Source organism: Anomalospiza imberbis, chromosome 2 (assembly GCF_031753505.1).
Source record: "Anomalospiza imberbis isolate Cuckoo-Finch-1a 21T00152 chromosome 2, ASM3175350v1, whole genome shotgun sequence".
NCBI classification, from domain to species: Eukaryota; Metazoa; Chordata; class Aves; order Passeriformes; family Viduidae; genus Anomalospiza; species Anomalospiza imberbis.
The window spans coordinates 85,733,774-85,757,579 of NC_089682.1; the positions used below are offsets into that span (position 1 = coordinate 85,733,774).

The 23,806-nt window shown below is 45.5% G+C and overlaps 1 protein-coding gene across 1 annotated transcript; it reads left to right on the top strand.

The window, feature by feature from the left end:
• Positions 1–494: 494 nt before the first annotated feature.
• On the top strand, positions 495–12,280 carry LOC137469462 (uncharacterized). The gene is made up of 5 exons (XM_068182196.1): positions 495–666; positions 7,781–7,837; positions 8,641–8,994; positions 11,646–11,703; positions 12,048–12,280. Exons 2-5 carry the CDS (start codon positions 7,801–7,803, stop codon positions 12,253–12,255), a joined length of 657 nt encoding a protein of 218 aa, XP_068038297.1. The 5' UTR covers positions 495–666; positions 7,781–7,800; the 3' UTR covers positions 12,256–12,280.
• The last annotated feature ends 11,526 nt before the right edge of the window (positions 12,281–23,806 follow it).

Here is a 23,806-nt window from a genome sequence, read left to right on the forward strand (position 1 = left end):
GCCCATGAGGGCAGCTCATGCCAGAGAAGGCTCAAGATGCAGCACACAGCAAAAATGAACAGCAAGGAACACTTGGGTGGAAGCTGTCCATCGTGACTTAGATGATGAGATACCCAGGTTCTCCTTCTGGAGAAGCACAGAAGGGCACTTCACACACCTCCTCTCAGGGCTTGCCAGGGCAGGGTGCCTCAGGCACCAGCAGTATGAGTCTTCCTCTGGACAAGCTCACAGGCTGGCATCCCACTTTCAGCAGGCCAGGCAGGCGTGACATCTCTGGATGTGATCTCACATATGCTCCACCACTGCAAGTCCCTGTCTCCTCCATCCCCCAGTCCTGGCCAATCTCCCACAGCCCCACCAAAATATCCACGAAGGGCTGCAAACTGGCAGGAGCCCTCACCTCCTTGACTGAGAAACGTGGCATGGCAATGTGGGAACTAAGGCAACAGCATAGAATCCCAGTAGAACCCCAACAGACTCCCAAAAAATCACCAAGGGAACATGCAGGGGTGGGGGGCCAACAGCACAACAAAACAGTGAGAAGAAGAGTCCCAACAACACCCAGGGACACTGAGGACAAAGAGGGTGTCCCAGGCACCTCCCACCCAGCAGATCTCTGCCTGGTCCTTGTGGCAAGGAGTCGCCTGGATATTCCTGCCCAAAGAGGTAAGCCTGTTCTGTGATATCTGTGCAGGGTTTGATGGGGACAAAGCTTTTTTGTGGCTATCAGATGCTGCTTAATTATTTAACCCCCATATATCCTTGTTGGACCCAAATTTGCTGTTCTCCTTTCCTGGTTTCCCTTTCACGTGGGAGATGAAAACCAAACCCCTGATCTGAAAAAAGCCCATCCTAGATGGGAGTTAGGAAGGAAGGAGGAGGAGAAAGCTGCAGGATGCCCCAAGGCCCATCACTTCCCTGCAGCAGGCAGTGGTAGAGACACAAGAATGGGTAATGGGAAGTGGAGGGACACAGAGCCAACCTCCTCCCTCAGCCCTCCAAGCATCCGTGAGATCAGACTTCCCTGAGATCTAGGAGCAGCAATTAGCCAGACCATGCTATAACGTACCTTAATAAAAATTAAAAACAGAAAGGAAAAATTAAGAAAAACATTATCAAATATACGTTGAGACAGTCCTTGTGAGAGCTGGAGTCAGTGCATCCTCTACCCACTCCTCTCTGGCAGCAGATACTGCCACAGACTCTCCGGCTGGCAGGCCCTAGAAATGGCACATGGAGACAACACATCCTGGCTGGTAGCTTCTTGCTAAGGTGCCTATGAACAGGGCAAAGGCAAGCGGTTTTTAAGGCAGCTGGTAGGACTGTGCCTCAGCAGGGTCAGTGCTGACAGCATTGTCCCTTGGCGTCTTTCTCATTCTCCAAGTTGTCTTCATAAATAATATTCACATTCCTTTATCTCTTTATTTTCTTCATCATAAATTTCTACTTCAGAACTTGTAGTTTTAATAGACAGTTCTGTGAGCATATGTATTTTTACCTTTGACTTAACATTAAGATATTTTTACCTTTGATTTAATGTAACATTAAGATGTGCAGCATAAATAAGAGGCTCGTAGCGATAGTTTATTCCGTATGGGTAAGGAGGAGACACCAGACAGCTTCTCAGCTCTCTCTCATTACAACTGCCTCTGTAGAACTGTGATTTTTTTTTTCTGCTCTAGACCTACAGCAGTTGTAGTTACTCGGTATCACTGCAAATTTACACCACTGGTGTTTGACTGGGTGCATTGTGACTATTACCTTTAATTCCACATTTAGGGGCCAATGGGTTAGTTATGCATTATTTGCCACCTCTTAGAAATGCTCCTTCTCATCTCTACTAAAATATTTGGCTGCTGCAGAGGGCAGGACAAAAGGCAGCAGAGCTGGGGGTCCCCTTTTGCACTGCAGGACATGAAGCAGGAGAGACTGTCCTGCCAAAAGTCCTTTGTATGGATGAGAGGATCAGGTCCTGCAAGCCAATATGAGGAAAAATGTTTCTACCTGCAGTTTGCTGCAGTGTTAGAAATCAAAATCAGAGCCAGCAGTAACTTCAGCTCTGTGTTACCCAGAGCCAAACCCAATAAATCCCCGACATTGCTGTCAGATGAATCCTTTACTCTTCCAGAGCATGAAAGAGACGGAACCACATACAGTTAATCGGGGATTTCTGTGCTCTCAGACAGTCTAACTTCAGACCACTTCTTGTGTCTCACGCCACAAGTCCCAGTACACACACTAACAACCATGATTTATGGCTGGAGCTGCTTTGCTTTACTGTGTAGTGCAATTGCTGTGCTCAAGTGCCAGGTTTTCTGAAGAGCATTCATGGACTCTACTCCTCAGCTGTGTGTCCTGTCTGCTCTGTGGCCCAGGCAATGGCATCTGCCAAACTCAGGTTTTAAATCCCAACAGCAGAGGTTGGTAGTCTGATTCTGCATACCCCTCTTAAGCTGATTATGCTTACATATTACAAATGTAATTTTTTCTCACTTACCAGAATAAATGAGTCCCATTCTTAATTGTGGGTGTTACTGGTGGCAAGCAGAGGCAGCTGGTTCTCATCCCTGCACCTGCAGAACTAGCATGATCTTTAAAACCTTGAGGCTGAGTGAATTCTCTGGGGCATGGATATTTGCCATCTATGTCTATAAGCCTACTAATGGCCACTGCAAGTTACAGAGAGGTAATCAGCCACTCAGCTGGAGTCAATGTCACTTCTATGGTGAGAACCAGGCTTTTGGTGAGAACCATCCCTTCAAATGGAAAGACGGTGCTGAGATGAGTATTCCTGGCTCTTCTGGTGCTTAAAGGACTGGTAGGATGCAACAGGCACAAAAGCTGCACAACAGGAGACCGCTCCAGAAGCTTCTGTGCGATTTACAGTGACCAATTGCTTTCCAAATATCTTTCAAAGTGCAAAGTACAGAAACAGAGTTATTTTAAGAGATTGTTTTCTCTACAAGAGTTGTGGTTGTAACTCAGAATTTGGAAACCTACTCTAGACACAGCTGCAATGGCAGAAATAGATGAAACAACCTTCTTGCTTTCAATAGGCTTGTTTGGCAATTAAAGTGCATAAATTTTGGGTTTTTTTTAGAGAGATATATCTTCTACTGCATTATGTTATAGATATGAATGTACATAATGTGTGTAATAATAACAACAGTACTGTGTGTATAATGTCCACACTACTCTCCTTGAGTCTGTAAATATTTGCATACCTATATGTGTATACATACACAAACATATCTGCCTCCTTAGCATTTAAGGAAGTGTGGAGTCCACCACCCCAACGTGCCCTTGGTGCGTGGTGTTAGGCTGTAGCTCTGAGCATCACAGCACCTGTGGTGCCAGCAGGTCCTTCTGCCCCAACAAAATGGGGAGACTGCAGTGATGCTTTATGAGAGACCCCATTCCCTGCTGGACTGTGGGTCTGACAGCTCCTGACATCAGCTATTGCATTGGAAAGTCCTGCCAGAAAGTAACATCTAAACAAAGTCGAGGCACTGTCAGATGCCTTTCATTGCAGTGGGTTATAATCCAGGAGATTACAAATCCCATAGGATCAAGCAGGCATTGCTTAGAGGGAAAGATTCCCTCTACCAGCACAAATATCTTGAAGATTGCAATGGAAAGCAGAGGCTGACAAAACTCTTATTTACATAGTATTCTCTCCAGACCTGCTGTGGTGCAGAAATTCCACTGCAATGTCTGTGTATGGATGTCTCTCTAGTCTTGTGTACACAGCACTCCTCTACCTTTTGGGATACATGCAGGGGTCTTACAATAGGAATTAATTTAGTTGACATTTTGCAGTATGACACAGAGTTTAATTCTCATTTGATGGCACTGCACTCTCTGTCTTCTGCCTCTGCCTGGGGAGTTACAGATGTGCAAATAAAACCATTTCCACTGAGATGATCCTGCAGGGAAGGCATTTTCTCTGGGTCCCACCAGGTGCTGTCAGTGAAAGAGCTTGACAATATTCTGCTGGCCATCCTTCCCCTCGGTGAGGGACCCACACCCAAGGGATGTGGTCACAGAAAGGGTCAAGTCAGCTTGATTCTTACTGGGGGATGATGGGAGAGTAAGGAAAACACGGCTTTGATGGTGAGGCTGGCGGCTGTGGTGGCAATACCCACGAGGGGCTGGGCAGCTCAGTTTGCCAGCCTCACCTTGCTCAGGGAAGTGTCACGGGATGGAGACGGCAGGAGGTGCTGCTGGGGCCTCCTCTGGACATATCCAGCCTGGCTGTGTCTGAAAGCACAGGAGTGGCGGGCTGTGAGATGAAGCACGGCAACAAGAGCTAAAGAAATACCGGGGTAGCGGCGCCAGAGAGGCAGTTCCACCGTTATTAACACAAACACAGCCATCGCTCTGCCTTTGTCTCCTGATGAATCAGAGGAAATTGCCTCCCGGGCCCTTCGCCTTCCAGCTACTTCAGCTGTGTTTTGTTCCTCTAAGATTCAAATATTCTGCCTAGATTTCAGCATATTATTATGAGAACAGAAGAGCTATAGAGAAAGTGAAGCTTCACAGAGGAAATAGCCAGTAAATGTTGCTTTGAATTCTCTTGCTTTTTATGACAAACTCTGATGTCAGGGACAGATATGGCTTTGGAGAAGATGTGTCGCAGTGCTGCAGATGTGTTTGTGAGTACTTAGTGACAATTTCCTGTGACATTGCAGTGGACAGCTTACCATCATCTGTGAGATTTTAAAACCTGCCTTTTTGATGTAACTGATTCTTCTATTTAATGCCAGTCCCCATGAACTCTGAGCTTGCAAAACCAAGAGCACTCTTCTTTGAATGCCAATCCTATCTGGCCAGATTAGCAAAATGTTCTATTTGCATTTTGCAAAATGTTGGACTTTTTAACAAAAATATGCATCAGTTCAAGTGAAAAATGTGACAGTTTGATATCAAAATCCCAGAATGGCTGATGATGGAGAGGGTGAGGCAAACTTCCAAAGCAGGAATATTTAATTTTGGCACTTTCAAAATGTGGCATCCCATCCCTCTAATTTGCCATGGGCTTTTTGTTTCAAGCATTTTTTCTGATGAAAAGAAGCATGAAAACAAAAAAAAACCCACTCCATATTTAGAATTCAATAAAATACTTAATTTGATCCTCTTCAGTTCCTTTGAAAAGTTCAACATGAACACTCAAGTGCTGCATTCCTTCAAACTGTGTGGAAGCTGCTGATCTGGGAGTTGTGCAGCTTTGATGTTCCAAGTGCTAAGAGAGGGTACTATAAAAGTGCTGTAATTCAGATTATTCAATGGGACCGTCCTGATGGGCGTGAAACCTCAATCTGGCAGGTATAGTACAAGAACAGAGACAGAAATTGTCTGTCCTGAGGGCTTTACCCTCCTGATCTATGAATCCCATAGGGTCAGGTATCTATTTTTGCATGGAGTGACGCAGAGAGAATGGGATAATCAATTCAAAACATTTTTCCACCACTGAAAGTGTAGTTCTTCACACTTCTTGTGTGAGGTGATTTTTCTCTTTTGTTTTGGAAAAAGTCACGATAGGAAGGGTGGCAAGGCAACGTAGACAAGCTGTATATGAAGGATGAGAGCCTGCCCTTGGGCACTGCTGCTGCTGCTGCTGCATGGGGCCAGGCAGAGAGCTAAACCCTCAGGTTCATGACTTGTGCTCTTCAACTAGGTTTCAGAAATGCTCAGCTCAGTTGTGGTTTTATTTATTCCAATTCTCCCTTTTCAAGGTTTCAAGAGAAAATATTTTAAAAGCCTTACTAATAATACATTATAAAACATGATTTAAAACATTCATGAAGAGGAAGAGTTCAAGGAGAGCAGTCAGTGTTAAGCAATGCTGGTGTGCAGGGACACACGTGGGACACAGTGATGTACACTGTGCACAGACACAAGGCCAGGACAGCCCTTGCCACACAGACATTGTGAAAGTGGCACCAGCTTGCCCCAGAGCAGACTCGGAGCTTGCCCAGATCCGTGCACTGCAATGCCAGGCAAATGGCAGTTACAGGGCGTTGCAGCAGGGACACAGGTGGTCCTGAGTTGACGGAAGACACGGCCAAAACTGCCGGGTTAGATTTTACTTCCAAGCACAAGGTGGAGAAACACAATTATTACCCTCTGCTTGGCAGTGGTGAGGCACATCTGGAATGCCGTATCTTGTCTGGGGCTTCCCAGTGTAAGAGACAATGTACTGGAGCAAAATGTCACCAAGACATGTAGAGGCTGGAGCTTATGTGCACACGAGGAGGTTGAGAGAAATGGGTCTGTTCAGCTTGGAGGAGAAAATACTCAAGTACCTCTCACTGCTGCCTGAAGCTGCTAAATGAGAGGGTGAGGACAAAACAGACTTGTCAGAGCTGCACTTTGGTGGGATAAGGGACAACAGATACATACTGGAGTATAGGAAATTCCAATTAAATATTAGCAAAAATATTTTCAGCATAAGGGTGGTTAAATATTGGAGTTGGAAAGGTTGCAGAATCTTAGCTTTTGGAAATAGTTAAAATTTGCCTAGGCAAAAACCCAAGGACTCTGATCTAGTAGACTTGCTTTGAGTAGAGTCCTGGACCCTGGTGACCTCCAGAGGCACCTTCCAGCCCTGCTTGTTCTACAGCTCTGTGACCACAAAAACTCAGCAGGGAAAGTAGAATGACAGCAGTACAAAGATCATCAGAGCTAACGACATAGAGATGTCTTAAAGTATGATTAAGAAGCAAAGGGATCTTAAAAGTCTGTTACTAGAGAAATAGCAGAATTGTTCATGAAAGGAAGAAATGACAGACTGTTCCAAAACTAGCTCCCTAAGGAGATTAAAATTAAGCAACATTATTAGATTACATGATAATAAGATGCTTTGTGTCCCAGCAATGAAAGATGCTGTGTAAAGTTAGGTTCTTCACAGTCAGGTGTTGCCAGCTAATCTAGACCAAAGAGTAGTAAGAGAAACCTTTGAGGGTCTTTCTGGGCCATTTGCAATCAGTTTTCACCATTACCTGGATCAGAAAGAAAGTTCCAGAAAACTGAAAAGAAAATTATCCCAAGAGAATTCAACTGTGTGTTGAATTCAACACACAGTTAGGGAATATGGCTTTTGCCAGACCAACTAACTCAGTGATTTCTTTTAATGAGATATTGTACAAGATTGATTGACAAAGGTAAAAATACTGGTACCCCATACATGTGCTTCTCTGTAGCACTTGAGCTCATTGTGTCAGGCACTTGTATTACACAAGTAAACCAGTTTAGCCTTGTGGTTTTAAACATGCTAAACACCGTGTCTCAGATTTACAGCCTTCAGTACAAGAAATGGTAACAGAGGACCATTTCCAGAGCACCTCAAAAACAGCCCTGGCTGGGACCTTGCCTGGGCAGCGTTGTCACCTTGGACAGTGCTGTGCCAGTCCTGCTCGGCCCATGCCTACTCCCTTCTCAGAAATTATTCCACTGGGGAAACCCAGCCGAGGGGTGAGGAGCATGTCCTACTGAGCCGTCCCAAGGGCACCTGCAGTGCCTGAGGGTGAGTGTGTCTGTGGGCTCCCACAGCGCTGGCAGAGACCCCTCTGCCGAGGGCAATGGAAGGGTTTGGGTCTTCTGCATTGATGAAACGCCTGGAAACTGCCATCTCAGTTTGCAGTCAGACAGAGCAGAGGAGCTTCATGCCTGATGGGAATTGACAGGGAGGGGAAGGCCAGGAAAGAGGAGGTCGTGAAGCACTAGTTCTGCCAAACTAACCTTATTATTTTTCCCTCCTTTATCTTTTGACATTAAACAGATTGAGTGGGAGAAAGGAAGATGCAGACACAATTAAGCAGATATTGCAAACAGGAGGGTGAGTTGCTTTTTATGGCTAGTTTATGTTTCAGACACACAACTATACAGAATAATGCAATAAGAAAAAACATGCAGTATTTACCCTGGGTTTATTCTCTGCAGGTCCTCTGAGAGCTGCTTTTGTTTGTCTTTATTTAATTGGCATGGTCGGATGGCCACCAGCAGGTCCAATTAAACAGATTCAATAGATTCCACTGTACATTTTATTTTTTCTCCATCAGTGTGTAGCAAAAACTGTCCAAAATAATTTGTCTGAGTACTAGTAATGAATATAAAGTGCACTCTATTCCAGTCTGCACATAGTAAGTTTCAGCTGTACAGCATTTTACAGCCAAAGCAAACTGGGTTACTAATGAAATCACTGATGCAATCTTTAGTACAGCCTTAGTGGGGAAGAGAGTAGTGTGTTATGATATGAGATATTTGGTTGCTCAACTTTGCTCAATATATGAAACATAGAGAAGCATTATGTCATCCTTTGTAGCTATCTTAAGTTTTGGCCTTAAGTGTTAGGTGGGAACAATTTAAGAAAATCCCACCAATAGGACCTGAGCATGCCCTTAATATCAGGTATTTGTTTAAGTGCTTTGTTGAATTGGTGCCTAGAAGATCCTCTTGAAAAGAAAGTGATTTTCAATCTAATAAGGTTATCTTAGTGTGAACATTTTAACTACATCAATCAATATGCCCATCAGGAGTAAATGACTAATGGGATTTTTCTTTTCTTTCCTTCTTTGTTACAAGAATGATGAATTGACTTTGCCTGTTGCTAAAGATTCTCATCTCCTTAATGCATTGCAGATATGTTTAATGGACACAAGCTGTCAGGGTCTTGCAGTAACCAGTTCCAACCAAAAATATTTCCCCTTCGGATTTGGTCATCATATCCCAGTTCTGCTCTCACAGTGGAAAATTTGAAATGGCTGGAAGAGGAATATGTGGCTTCTAAAGAAGCCTTCAAACTGCAGAGAATGCAAGATTATGTTGAGCAGACTAATCTTGCTCTCTTCCACAAAGAGACAAGTAGGAGAACCAGCAGAGATTTTGTCTGTGATGCAGAGCCTGAAGAAGCGTCCTTAAACCTTCCTGCTAAACAAGCAAAGATTGCAATGGAGTTTCCTGAAAGACCTCTGAAGAAAGAAGAGATATTGACAGGTATTTTTGAGCAATCTGTTACAGGGAAGGAGAAAGAATAAGTCAGCTGTTCTGGAGCTTTCCTACATTGCTCTCTGCATACCATAGAATCATAGAATGAATCATCATTGAATGGTTTGGGTTGGAAGAGACCTTAAAAATCATCTAATTCCAGCCCCTCTGCCATGGGCAGGGATACCTTCCACTACACCAGGTTGCTCAGGGCTACATCCAACCTGACCTTGAACAATTCCGGGGATGAGGCATCAACAACTTCTCTGGACAATGTGTGCCAGTGTCTCACCACCCTCACAGTAAAGAATTTCCTCCTAACACCTAATACAAGTCTCCCCTCTTTCAATTTAACACAATTCCCCCTTGTTCTTTCACTATCTGACCATTAAAAAGTCATTCTCCTGCTTTTTTTATAAGCCTCTTTAAGTACGGAAAGACCTCTAGCACAGTGTCCCTGGAGCCTTCTCTTTTCCATACTGAACAACCCCAACTCTCTCAGCGTGTCTTCATAGGATAGAACCATCTGTTTTCTTTTTGTCTGGATCAGAGTTGCTGTATTGCATGCAAATGGCAGCAAATTATTATGAGACAGTTATCTCTCTTATAAGACTCTTCAAGCTCTGATTACTTCAGACAGATAAATAGATAGACAGGTAGATAGATACAGGTAGATATACATATCCTTCTTTTAATAGCACTTGACAGCTCATTTAGTAACCCAGGGTCACAGCTGCCCCTGCAAGTGGGTGAGGAAGGGACAAGTGGCTCCATCAAAAGCCACTGGGAGGGGACAACACAGCTGTCCTGGGGAACCACAGCTGGTTGTCTACACAGGGACAGTCTGGCTTTCTGCAACACAGACTGGATTACAAACTGGGGTCCAGGTGGGACAGCTTGGCATTATCCTAGGTCTAAACAATTTTTCTGGAGGAAAGATCAGACTTTTTCCATTAATTCTTATTTGAACATAGTAGGAGCATGAATTCTACCTGCTATAGGAGAGCCCCTGGCACAGCCAGCATGAAAGAGCCGGGCTATTCCTTGAAGTAAAGGGTTACCTATTTCCTAAGGAATTAATGCATTGGTCCTCCTTGGGGGTTATGAACAAAAGTATTTTCTGCTCACTTTTGCATTTTTCTCAATGCAAATTTGCCAGCTCCTAAAAATGAGAAAAATAAACTGTTCACACACGTAAGGTTGATGTTTTAAAGAGCTTTCCACATGGAAATCAAGTATTCTTATCAGGAATACATGTGAGCTGCATCCTTGAGGACAAGTCTATCCTGGCAAGAGGCTGAGAGTCTGAAACCACCACAAAAGACAGGCAGCAAATGCATGCAGAAGCCTCTCTCAGTGCTATCCTAGGCAGTCATTTCTTGGATTTGCATATCACAATTAAAATTCAGGTGATATATGAAGTTTGTTTCAGTAGAGAGATAGTATGTAGACACAGGAAGATTTACCAAGGAGAGTCAAGTATAAGAATGCCTCATTAGGGGACCATTGTCAACATTTAATATGTCTTCAAGAATTTGTACACTACAGTGGTTCGTGGGGATTTTTTGGCTTCTTTTGATTGCTTTTCTTTTTTTTTTTTTCTTTTTTTTTTTTTTTTGTCTTTCATAAGAGTGGCTTATGTAATCTGAGCAGTAACCTGCATTTCAATTCTTTCTCTGGCTCCCTGGCATAGCTATCTATACCTCTCTTTTTTTACCATGTGTCTTACTCTTCCAAATTTTCTTTTCTACCATCTCCTCTGCCACCCTACTGCCCTTCCCAAATGCATCCTTGTCCATCCTCTTTCCCCAGAACCCTGTGTGTCCACAGACACCTCTCCTCTCTCCCACTTCCTTCTGCGTATGTCTGCCCTAAATCTCTTCCCTCTGTCTCCTCTGATTTTTTGGAAATAAGACCACTTGGTACGGAGACACTGAGGTAAGTTGCATAAGAGCTGTATGACCTGACAGAGCACGTGAGACAAGGCAAGAGGTGCAACTGACCCACTACGGGTGGGCTGTCACAGACGCCAGGCCTGCTGTGCTCAGCACGAAGAGGGAAACGTGCAGCCTGTGGCCACTGAATTAAGGCAAACCTGGAGGAGAAAGGTGCTGTTCTGGCAGCAAATCCCACATGGCACCACACCTGGTTGTACATGTTTGGTCCAAAATCACCATTTTGGGTTCACTCCTCATTCTTGCAGCACCATGACCTTCCCACAGAGGGGCACCCCAGTTCTCTTCACCCCATGGCTGCGGTGCAGCCATAGAGAAGGTAAAGCACCCATGGGAATACGCCCTTCCAAAGAGTCTCTAAAATAAGAGACCCGAGCTGTTTACAGAGGAAACCTGAACAGAAAGGCAAGGTAAATTAGCTTGTTACTCTTGCCACATCCTCTGCAAAGTCTGCCCTCAGTCTCCAGTTACTTTTTTTATGGTTCATTTTCAGGAGCTTTTTCTTTGCTCTCCCTCAATTTATTATACCATTAAAACCGATGGGAAAAAATGTTCCTCATTAAGGTAAGAAGGTTTTATCTGAAATACAAAATAATGAAATGGCAAGAAATCTCAAGGCAGGAAAAAAACCCAACCAACCGCTGTTCTACACAAAAAGAGGATCTTATTTTTATTTTTAAAGAAAACTCTTTCTCTCCTCTCCAGCACCAGTGACATATTCTCCATCAGCTCAGCCCACAGGACCTGTGCCAAAGGAATCCAGGTAAGCAGAGTAATTGGTAACATTTTTCTGTACAATTCAGTCACGTTAGGCTGTATTTATGCCATACACAGGCAAGCAGCAGGAACACTGAGCAACTGGAAATTTACAGTGTGCCTGAGACACTCACCGCCTGGCAGCCTCTGCTGTGCCCTTGCTATTAATAAACTGGAAGTTATGTCTGTCTGAGGGGCTGTCTTTGGGCCCCTCAACATCAGTTGTATTAAAAGGGATGCTGCTAGCCTCTGCAGAGGGGTTTTTTTAATTTTTTATTTTATTTTGCTAGACAGATAAATCTCACACGGCATCTCTCAAATCAACCGAGATGTGTGATTTTTATTTTACAGGCTGCTCTTCCAGCTGGGGAAAAAAAATAGGTCTGATTCCCCAGCCACAGTAAATCAGCATAATACCACCCTTCCCACCACCGGTGCTGCTGCAGCAACACGGATTTACACCATCTGGAGACGTGGCTCCCTCCTCCTGTCTGCCCGACGCAAACACAGAGACATATCTAATCTTCCTCGCAGAGAGAAGGCAGGGAAAAGAAATTGAATAGACACTCTTGTGAAGAGACAAAGACCGAATTCTTTTTCCGTGACTTTAAACGGCACTCAGTTCATTAATAACAATCTTTATAGGAATATCCAAATTATTTTTTTTAAGTTCTTTCTTCCCTTGGCACCAAGGGAAACGGATGCAAGCAGCTGTTTTAGGGAAAGCTGTTACGTTGTTACAGGAACATGATGCCAGGTGTTTTTTGGATTATATTTTATAAATAACATTCACAGAAATTGTAAATATGTTATAGATTTTTAATAAATTTAAATGTCCAACACATATAAATAACTGTTCTAAATTCATAACTTTTGTCCTGAAAGAGTGCAGGCTCTATTTCTTCCCCAGATTTTGAAAATGTTATGGACTGAAGTAAAACTTCCGATGGCAAATCAAGGGAAATCAGTGTTAAAAGTTTCCTGGCTAAAGTCACTACACGAATGAAAAAAAAAGATATTTTCCCCCATCTGAAGGTTTGTGAGAGGGCATCCTGCAGTCCAGCTCCCTGCAGGGCTGGCCTGAGCTCTCCTCAAGGGCCTGGCTGTGATTTGGGGTGCATGCAGAGAGCTGCCCGTGCCCTGCTGAGGCTGCACCCAGCCCCTCATGGGCAGGCAGGTTGCTCACTCTGAGCACATCTCGTTCTCAAGCAAACACCAGCTTGACCCAGAGAGCATCCCAAGTCTCTCACCTACAGCCTGGTCCCAGGAACGGGGGTTTCCATGAGATTTGGGCTTGATACTGGTCCCAGTTAACCTGCACATAGTCCTCTACTCTTCATGTGCAAGGCAGAGATGATGGCCTTTTACTGCCTCAGGAGGGCTGGCAGAGCAAACACAATGGAAACATCCCCCTATTCCTCATAAGTGTTCATCCACAGATGCATTAATTTGTGTGTGCTCTGCCCAGAATCCTTTACAATTTATATGTAACTAATAAGAAAGCAGTGATGTGTGAAGACCTTGTTGAATTACTAATGGATATAAATAAATAAATAAAATTTTAAACATCCTTTACTCCTTACCTTGAATCAGATCATAGTCGAGCCCCAAGCAAAATTTGTTCAGTATCTTTTTTCATTTGTTTGTGTTTTGTTTTTCTCATTTGCCAAGGCCACAGGTATCTTTAAATTAGTTTATCTCAGGGACTGTAAAAAAATTATCCCTACATTACACAGATAGTAGTGGCTGGACACCTTGATAGCTCTGTGTTGTAGGCTCAGAATGATCTTGTACCCTGACTGACAACTTCAGGTGAAAGGAGAGAGTGGAAGGCTGTATGGAAAGCCTCAGCTGCTGCTGGACATGCTGTGGTAAAAGAGGGGTGTCCCTGCAAGGTCCCAGTCCAAGTGTGTGCCAAGAGATACCATATTGTCAGCAGAATGGGGGTCACCTACTGCCATTTGCAGAACTGTGTAAGCTGAGATCAGCAGGAGGGTGGTTTTAGGACTGATAAAACCTTGTTTTGTCCAGTGACAAGGAAAGCAGTGAGACCATGGAAAAGTCAGCACAGTTGCCACCAATACTCTTTGTCCATTCTGGTGTGCCAGCTACCCTTCTCCTCTGTGCTGTCCTTAGCTTTGTGAGGGCAATTCTCTCCTCTGCTTGCTGCAGAGCTAATTTCACAAGGATAAGTGTCTTTTATGACCTGCGTCCCGAGTTCTGTTCCTCTCCTCTTAAGCAGGGTACCCTCCTGGCAAGCCAGGGCAATGCTAAGCCCCTCACCTGATAGCCCTGCAGCTGAAGAGCATCATCAACAGTGCTCTGAGGAAATGTGACCCCAGTCCACCCTGTCAAAGAGCAGGGGATTAGCTGATTTTGCCGTGACATGCCCCTGGAAAGCTGCTCTCTACCATCAATGTGCAAAAACTTTTCCTCCTCTCCCTGCCTTATGCAACCCTCAGGTTGTGCCTCCTCCTTGCCACCAGTGAGGTGAGCTTCGAGGCCAGCATCTCCTTTTAGGCTAGCACAGCTCCTCCATCTCCAGACATCCAAGTTTCAAAGGACATTTGAGGTCCTTTTGAACTGTTTACGAATGTGATTCAGATCAATCACATTGATTTCCAGGGGCTCATTAGACACCTCAGTGTTTTAGGGGTTCCTGGCCTAAGGGTTTCTCCATGAGTGAAGCACAACATTGTCACCAGGCTCTCAGCCCATAAGAGTTTATGAAATGCTTAGCTGGCAAAACAAACAGCATTAACTTCTTGGCTACAGCATTCTGCCAAAAGATAGGCAGATCGTGCTTCAATGCAGATGTCTCAGGGAAAAAATGTGCAGTGCATTAAAGCTGTGACTCATAGAATAATTATCCTTGTTTCTCATAGTTTATTAATAATTTAAACCCAATCTTGATGTTATTGATCTATCTTTGAATTGGAGATTTATTTCAGATCTGTAGTCACTGAAGTAGTAAATTTAATCCCCCTTTCCTCCCACCCTTCCATCCACTAAACTCACTTTATAACTAAAACATGATGTTTAGGCTGTTTCAGTAATAGCACAGGAGAATAAGAGCTCAGAGGCTGTGGGTGGCAGGAGCAGCCTTAAGCCCACATAATACCAAGGGAGGGCATATAAGGTTCTGGTTCTAATACATCATTTTGACCAAACCATCCTTTTCACATGGTCTCAGGGATGTCAAAAGGACCAGAAGCTACTTGCTGGCATGTGCATCACACCAGATCCTGGACCAATTTTGCCTGTTTTCATCTAGATTTCATTACCCATGCCCACAGTTAACCATCAGTTTTGCAGGCATCACCCCAGCTGTGTATCCCACTCGTACTCTTTGTCACAGATACGAGATCACGGAGGTAAAAGTGCCTGCCACACGTGGGCTGTTGCAGGGCACATAAGCTCTTGGGCCTGATAATAATCTTACTTAAACTGGCAAAAACCTGAAGCAGCTGCCTGGGTGTCCCAGGAGCCTCGTGAGTGTAAAATCCATTTATGTGTGAGAAGGATCAAGCCTAGAGAACTACAATGTGAAGACTCCTACAGCAGTGCTCGCTGGGCTGTACCACGCGTCTGCTGAATTCAGTAATACAGCAGCAAGACTTGGCCTTTTAAAAGAAGCCAGGAATAGAAAGCAGCATCCTTTATGGCTGTAATGTGCCCAGAAGAGTGATTTTTGTAGGCAAATTAAATACATTTTTATTAGACCAATTGTAGTGTTCAGTTGGGTAGGAAAATATGTTCCTGGCTGAACCATCTCTTTCTCAGGTCTGGAAGAAAACAAATGTTCCTAAACATGTGTCTGTTCTTTTCCACCTATATTAATGGATACAATTAAATATATTTCCATCCTCTTCCATCCCATCCTTGCTGCTGATCTTAGACCCTGCATCTGGAACCACAACAAGTGGGGTCTCTTGGCCACCATCAGGGTCCCTACAGCTATAGAAATGTGTGACATGGCCAAGCTGTCACAGCCTTGCTCTAAAAATCAAACCTGATGGGTGTCACAAAACAGAGAGGATGTGTTGGTGTGGTTAGTGCTGCAAGTGTGTGCTCTTAGTGTGTCTGGCGTTTCTTGCCCAAGTAGGAGACATTCTTAGAGAAGAACATCAGGAAAACAAGGCACAGCAAACTCGATGTAGTTTATGTTTTCCAGAGGTATCATTTTAATGAAATACTCACGAAGTTCAGCTTTCCTTGGTTTGGATTTAGGGAAGTTTTGTGTTTCAGTTGATGTTAGCTGAACCTGGAATAAGAGCAGGGAAATGTTGCTATTTCTTTAATCCTGCAGGACAAGGGATGGTGCCAGTAGTAGCACATCAGGGTGTAGGTGCTGGGTGTTGCCGGGCTGTTGGAAAGGGAACAAGCCCAGGGAAGTCCATGCCTGGAAATGCTGCTGGATGGCTGGGTCCCTGTGTCACTGGGTCCCACCTGCACTGATGGGACCATTGTCACTGGCAGGTAACAGCTCCTGCAAGGCACAGGGTCAATGGCATTAGACCTTTCTCTTCTTTGAGGCCTGAGAGTCTTCTTTGGTAAGTTTTCACCTGAAGCCATGAATTCCTGGGAACTGGGGCTTTCCTGCATTTGGAAAGGAGTGAGCTCTCTTCCTCCCTGTCCTTGGTGAAATATGTGGAGTGAGCAATCACAGGCACAGGTACCCATCACCAGTGCAAGTCTGTTCTGAGCACCCGCCTGTGACGGGAGCAGATTTGGTGCTTCTCTAAACACATAACCTCAACTCCCAGCTAAGTCCCACACCAGGCAGCTAGGAGGGTGTTTTTAGTACTGAGCAGCCAAGTAGAGAAGCTGGGCACCACTTCAGGGCTTGGTCCCTCCAGAATATGCCATTTAACAGGTCTAGGTCTCACTGCACCCTGGTGAGGTGAGGAAATGTCTTTTGCTGCCCTTCTAGGGTGGGTAACTAGAAAGGTGTGCCCACATCTCTTTCCCCCCAGGCTGCTTGCCTCCTACTCCAGCTTGCTTGCTGGAGGTGTCTGTCTCTTGCTGTTGACAGTATTGGTCTCCTAATTCGGGTTAAGCTTCACTCAGGGTGTTGACCTTGGGCTCACACAGGATGTGTTTGTCTTTCTGGGCTGCGAGTGCACATTGCTGGGTCGTGTTGAGCTTCTCCTCTCAACCAACACCCCAAGTCCTTCTCCTCAGGGCTACTCTCAGTCCACTTTCTGCCCACCCTGTATCTGTCCTTAGGGCTGTCCTGACCCATGTGTGGGACCTTGCACTGGCCTTGAACTGCATAAGTTTCACATGGACCCACCTCTCCAGCCTGTCTAGGTGTCTCTGGGTGTCATTTGTCAGGTAGAGAGTGGTTGTCCGAAGCAGAGGATGTGCACTGTGATGAAGTCTGCTCCAGCATATTCCAGAACAAATACCAGGCAACAGGAGTGACACTACAGTAGAGTCACTGCCTGTGCCACTTCTCTTTGCCCACCCCAAACCTCTCAGTCTCCCATCACTGGGGTGCAACAGCTTGAAATCTGCAGAGGGAGAATTCCTGGAAATTTGGCTCTGTGCCTTGCCCTGCCCTGCAGCTTGTCCCAACAGCCCTACTTTTGCTTGCCAGGCATTTGTATAAATAGGATTAACATCCACAGTTACAGTTAGCTAGGTTGCAAATTACACAGGCTATCAAGGCTTGTGCTTCAGGGCATACACTGATTACCATCAGAGGGACAAAAATGAGTTTTTCCAATAACAGAATATTGCGTGATTGACTGGGAACATTACAGGGCAGAGTGGATTAGCCTTTGCCATCAGTATCAGTTATATGTCATTACCACATCAAAGCACCAGCCTGCTCTCATTCAGGCAGCTGTGTCTCGAGGAGCAGGGTTGGTTGTTAAATCCGACACAGATTTTGAAGCTGTTTATAAAATGTGCCTCCAGCAAGCTGTGCTCCCTGCTTCTGCTTGCCTGCCTCCTGGGCTGCGCACCTTCAGCTGGCCAGAGGATCCTGCCCACCCCTCCTTTGCCTCCTGGGGTTTCCTGGCTCTGGTGGGATCACGGGGTATCACAGATCTGGGACTCGGGCGAACAGGAGGCTGAGAGGCACCTTTACTTATAGGTCTGCTGACGCCATCCTCATGGTGTTTGCAGAGGCTTGCAGGAGGAGCTGAAGTCCCTGTTAGCTTTCTATTATGGATGAACAGCTTTGCCCACTTTCACATCATCTCATTTCCTTCATCTTGGCAGCAAATGATTGTCTCATTTGAATGGAAGAGCTAGAACTGACAGAAAATTTTAAATAAGAAACATAATTAGCAGCAAAACTTTTAATTCTCCTTTCTAAGCCATTTCTAAGTGTGTTAGTGCTTATTTATTGAACCTGGCTTGGCATTTAGACGGCTCCTTTTAGTGCTAATAGGGTTGATTACTGGGTTGAATACGACAGCTTTGAGGAAATGGCTGCTCAGTATTCAGAGATGCCAAGTTCCCTCGACACAGAAATACCCACCTTTCTTCACAGGAAATGTGTTTTATTCAGCACAAATATATTAAAGTAAGGCTGTCACAGGAGCCACAGATGCCACACCAGCAGCCCATGCAAGAGGTGTGTGGTTGTGGGATGCCAGGGCTTGGCCTTTCAGGGGCTAAAAATTCCCTCCAGCACGAGCAGGACAGTGCCAGCCTTTGTGACGGGAGCTGGGCTGGGGTTTGCTCCAGGGGGCACCCAGGGGGTGGCAGGACCCCCGAGAGTGATCCATGGGGAGATCTGAAGAGGAGGATTAGGGCAGAGGGTAAACAACCAGAGAAGAGGAGAAAGATGAGGAAGAGGAGGAGGAAGAGGAAGCTACCTGCTTTCCCCAGGTTACAGTCAAGATCTGGGGTTTCCTACCCTTGCCCACTTACATTTCACACTGAAATCCAAGACACTTGTCTTCCATCCAGAGCCAAACAGAGCAGGGTCTCCTTCCTGATAGAAATCTGGGAGCAAGAAATGTGGGTGGGGTTTTTTCTTCCACAACAGTCATTATCAGGGTAGTTGCTTCAGTATGTGTAATGGACCTTTTTGTGTTCCCTCTCCTGCAGATCAATCAAGAAGACAGATGTCTGATTGTCCTCCTGTTCCAATGTATATCATCATTACTCCTTTGGAGCTGCTGCAAAATAGCACAGGTGTCAATAAAAATAGAATTTGGACTTTCATTTACTTTCATTTAGGCTTTATAGGTGAAAATGGTGGGTTTTCAGAAAATAAGCCTCACCTTCACATTACTGAGCATGTGATGTCAACACAAGGCTGCTTGGGTGATGCTGCAGCCTCCAGAAAAAGGGCAGGCTCCTAAAATCTGAGAGTATCAAGCCAGCTGGGCTTGATAAGCTTTGCCAGTGGCTAGCCAAGTGCAATGAGATTACCCTGATCCGGGGAACAGAGAAACTTGAGCTCAGGAATTTCTCCCTGGGTGTGATTATCTTGTAATAGCCACTATCCCTCATTCTCATTTCTAGCTGGGAAGGAGGTGCAGTATGAGTTTACTGGTTTGTGGCCACCAGCTTGTAAACTGCCAAGGCATGGCTTTTAAGGCAGCCTTGGAAAAGTGCACAGGAACACAAATGTCCCTGTCATTAAGGCACTGAGATTTCAACCAGAGGGGTCACTTGTATATTGTGTTAGTGCAGCGTCCAAGTGTTTGTTTTTAATTTACTGGGGAGAAATTTAGCAAATCACTCAGATTTGGACTGATCATTAGAGCCACTGCTGCACTTTCTTTTTTCTTCCATTTCTTCTTGCTCATACACAGACATTCTCTTTCAGTGATGCCTTGGAACAATAAACCCAGGGTGACCCAGGCCAGACAAAGTGACATGGAAGGTCTGCACATGAGAGGTCTGCGTGGAGAACAAGGCTGCATCCCTTGGTTACCTGTTGCATTCCAGACAACTTGGCCTCCAGCTGAGAAACCTTGTCCATGCAGGTGAAGAATTTTTCTTTGAGAGCTAAATGAAAATGCAATGCACCTGCCTGTGGGTCTTGGTGGAAGATTTCTTTAAGGTGAAAATCATGCCTGATGTGGGAACAGTGACAGGCAAGAGCACCAGACACCTCAGGTTTAATTTCAGCCATCCCCCTTAGTGAGATACATGGCCTGGTGTGAAATGTAGGACAGAGGGATGACTGAAAATGGTCAGCCCCCAAAATACACCTGGCCCAGCATTCTGCCCTGCATGAGACCCAGCAGATGCTCAGGAAGTAATGCAAAAATAAAGCAATCACTTGTTTTTACTTCCCAGAATACCTTCCATTTCCCCAGTGGTCTGTGACTCAGGAACCTCCTGAACTGTAGATGCCATCTTTGCATTTAATAGCCCTTGATGGATTCCTCTTCTATCGATCAGCTTATGCCCTATTGAACCAACACAAACTTTAAACATCCACTGTACTCTATGGCAAAGAGTGTCACAGCTAAAAATCTCCTTTGTTTATTTTGAACTTGTCACTTGATAGTTTTCTTTGATGTTCACTCTCTTCCTTTGAAGAGCACTGAATCATGTGAACAGCTGTTCCCCAGTCACATCGCTCTTCCTTTCACAAAACTCGGTCATATTTCTTCTTCAGTCATTTTTTCCTCCAAGATAAAAAGTCTTAATCTATTCAGTCATTCCCTGAATGGAGGCCCTTTTGTGCTTTTGATCATCTTCAATTGCCTTCCTCTGTAACTTTTCTATTTCTTCTGTATCATATTTGAGATCAGTGAATCATGACTGCACAATGGCATTCAAGAGAAGGGAGTCCACGGAGTTATAGAGCAGCATAATGATTTCCCCTGTTCTACTCTCTCCTCCTTTCCTAACAATTCCTAGTTTTCTGTTTGCTTTTTTGATTGCTACTGAGTCTTGAGCTGACATTTGCATAGAGTTATCTATTATACCCTGAGGATTTTGCTCCCAAGTGGAAATAGCCAGCTTGGGGCCCATTATTTTGTATGTAAAGCTAGGATTGTCTTTTCCCATGCACATCACTTTACATTTATCTACATCAGATTTTATCTGTGATTTTATTACCCTTTCATTCAGTGCCACGAGGGCCTTTCTGAAACTATTCACAGTCAGCCCTTTGCCTCATCCACCCTTAATATCATCAGCAAACTTCTCCTCTCCCTGCTTGCCACTATTTTGAGATTATTTCTGAATATTTGGAAAGCATGGAACAATGTTCTGGCTAATTTAACAACTTACTCTCTCAATTTTGAAGTGCTAGCTCCCAGGGAGAGGGGAGAAATGGCACTTCCCGAGCTCTTGGGGTGTCATTGGAGAGCAGCTAGGGATAAATGGCATTGTGCCTAAGCAGCACTTCCAGCTCTTCCCTTGCACAGACAGGATGGGGGGTGATGGTACTTGCTGGGATGTGTGTCTGCCCTGTACCAAACCAGCCTAAGATGAGCCCCAGCCCAAGGAGGTGAGCAGAAGCCCTGAGGCCCCAGGAAGGGTGCAGAGTGGAAGCAATGGATGGCAAAGTCTTTCTCTGAGAAAACCTTTGCATATAAATTGTGTTGAACAAACAGGAGCTAACTGGGAACTCCTCCTCACAAAAATCAAGCTGGGAGCCTGCCAAGCTTGTCCAAGGGAGCCCAAGGCTACAGTCAGACAAGGAGCCTCTCTCCATGGGAGGAGAACACAAGGATGATGGAACAGTCACTGCCCTCTGCCCAGACAAGGTGAGACCCAGCTTGGGTTGTTTGGTGAGAAAAAACCAGAAATGACCAGCGAGGAGCACTTTCCCAGCAGTGTGCTTTCCCTGGGAAGCAGCACCTTGCAGCAGTGCCTGGCAGAGGTTCAGTGCTGGGTAGTAGCACCAGAGGCTCTTCTTTCTGCTGGGAGCATCCTTGTTTGGGGGAAGAGGCTGGGCAGTTGCCACTGCCATTTGTAGGCAAAAGGAGCCAGACTGAGCCTCTCCCCAGCACCACAGGGGAGCATGAAATAAATTCACCTAGAGGAAAAAAACAGTGGGTGGTTCCTCATCCCTATCCAATGGCACTACTCAGAGCCACAGGGTCACACAGAATATGTTTTCTTCTGCTCTCTGGTCCTAGTAAATTTGTGTTGCAGCCTCTAGAGCCAGGTAGGGCAGGATTTGCCAGCTCTTTGGTGAGATGCCTTTCAGAAAATGCATGTGGCTTTCAGAAAAATGCTCTGTGGAACTGATTTGATGCTCCTGCACATGCAAGGGGGAAAAGGATACGTGTCTCCTATGCTGACAGAGCAAAAATTGCTTCAAATGGCAGAGACTCTCCCCTTTTAAGAGACTTAAGCTTGACCATCAGAAAACCAGAACCCTTTTGATGACAAAAGAGCAGGCATCAGTGACTCAAGCACAAAGTGTTTCTAGAGCTGTGGGGACACTTTTGTCTCCTGGCAAAAAGATTTGTGTGCACGTAAAAAAAAGGCTGACTGGTTTTCACAGATCCAGGGAGCAAAACAGAAATTCAAGAGAAATCCAGGGGCAGACCCGCTGATATTGCAGCCATCATCCCCTGCTCATCTGAGTGTGGAGGTGCTCAGCCACCGAGGCAGAAGTCCTTATTTCCACCCCAGCCTGGCAGCTCTGGCCATGCCACTGCCCACTCTGGGGACTGAAGCTGAGGGCCAGCAAGCGACCACGGCTCCTCTAGAATGGCTGAGGATTTCAGCAGTGCCTTCACCTCTTGGTTAGGGGTGAGGTTAGGGGTGGGAACAGTGTGGTGTGCCCAGTGCCAGCTCAGCGCTAGTGACCCACGGCAGCATGGCTCACTCATCTGCACCGCCCTGCTGCACTGACAGTGGGTGTAAAATCAGCCCCTTTGGGTCCTGTTAGAAACTTTGCATTTCATTCAGGTCAGAACTGGAGGGTCTTTGCCTGTCTCTCTCGACAGGAGGCTTTGGGGAGGAATGAATAATAAATAACAACTCTTCTCTCCACCAGAAAGGCAGATGTGGATCATAGGCAGAACACAGCTTTTGTACAAGGAGCAGTGGCAGCAGCCTGTGTAACTTGGCCAGCACAAAGCCACAATGCCTGCAAATAAAGCTGGAGTTAGATGCAAAATGCACAGGTGCCATTCATTGGTCCTGGTGGCACCAGGGTTTGTGCTGTCAGCCCACACAGCCCTGGACCACAGCTGGTTGACAGATAAGAAAAACCCATCTGGAAAGAAACCCGGGGAAAGATGGACTGGACTTAGGTGACAGGACTGATCACAGTAGAAGGCACCAGAATGGCTACTGTGAATACTACAGAGAGGAAAAAGGCCCTTAAGGCTAAACCAGACTTGCAGTGCTTTTGAGCCATTATCATAGAATCACAGAATGGCAGCATGGTTTGGGTTGGAAGGGACATTAATGGTCATGTAATTCCAATCACTTAGTTCCAATCCCTTCACCATGGGCAGTGACACCTTCCACTACATCAGGCTGCTCATAGCCTCATTCAGCCTGGCCTTGAACATTTCCAGTGGTAGGGCATCTGCAGCTTCTCTGAACAATCTGTTCCAAGTGCTTCATCACGCTCACAGTAAAGAATTGCTTCCTAATACCTAATCTAAACTCTCTGACAGTTGAAAGCCATTCCCCCTTGTCGTATCACTACATGCCTTTAACAAGAGTTCCTCTCCAGCTCTCCTGAGCCCCCTTTAGGTACTGGAAGGCTCTGTAAGGTGTCCCTGGAGCCTTCTCTTCCCCAGGCTGAACGACAGGCTGGAGACAGCCTGTCTCCGTAGGAGAGATGCTCCAGCCCTCTGACCATCTTTGTGGCCCTTCTCTGGAACAGGTCCATGTCTTTCCTGCTCTGAGGACCCCAGAGCTGGATGCAGCACTGCAGGTGGGGTCTCACCAGAGCAGAGCAGAGGGGCAGAATCCCCTCCCTCATCCTGCTGCCCACACTGCTTTTGATGCAGCCCAGGACAGGTTTGGCTTTCTGGGCAGCAAGTGCACGTTGCTGGGCCATATTGAGCTTCTTGTCAACCAACACCCCCAGGTCCTTCTCCTTGGGGCTGCTCACAATCCATTCTCTGCTTGGGAAATCCCCAGTCAGGAAGGAGGAGAGCTGGCCAGAAATGTTGCCATTGCAAATGCTTTGCAAGTGCAGGCTTTACTTT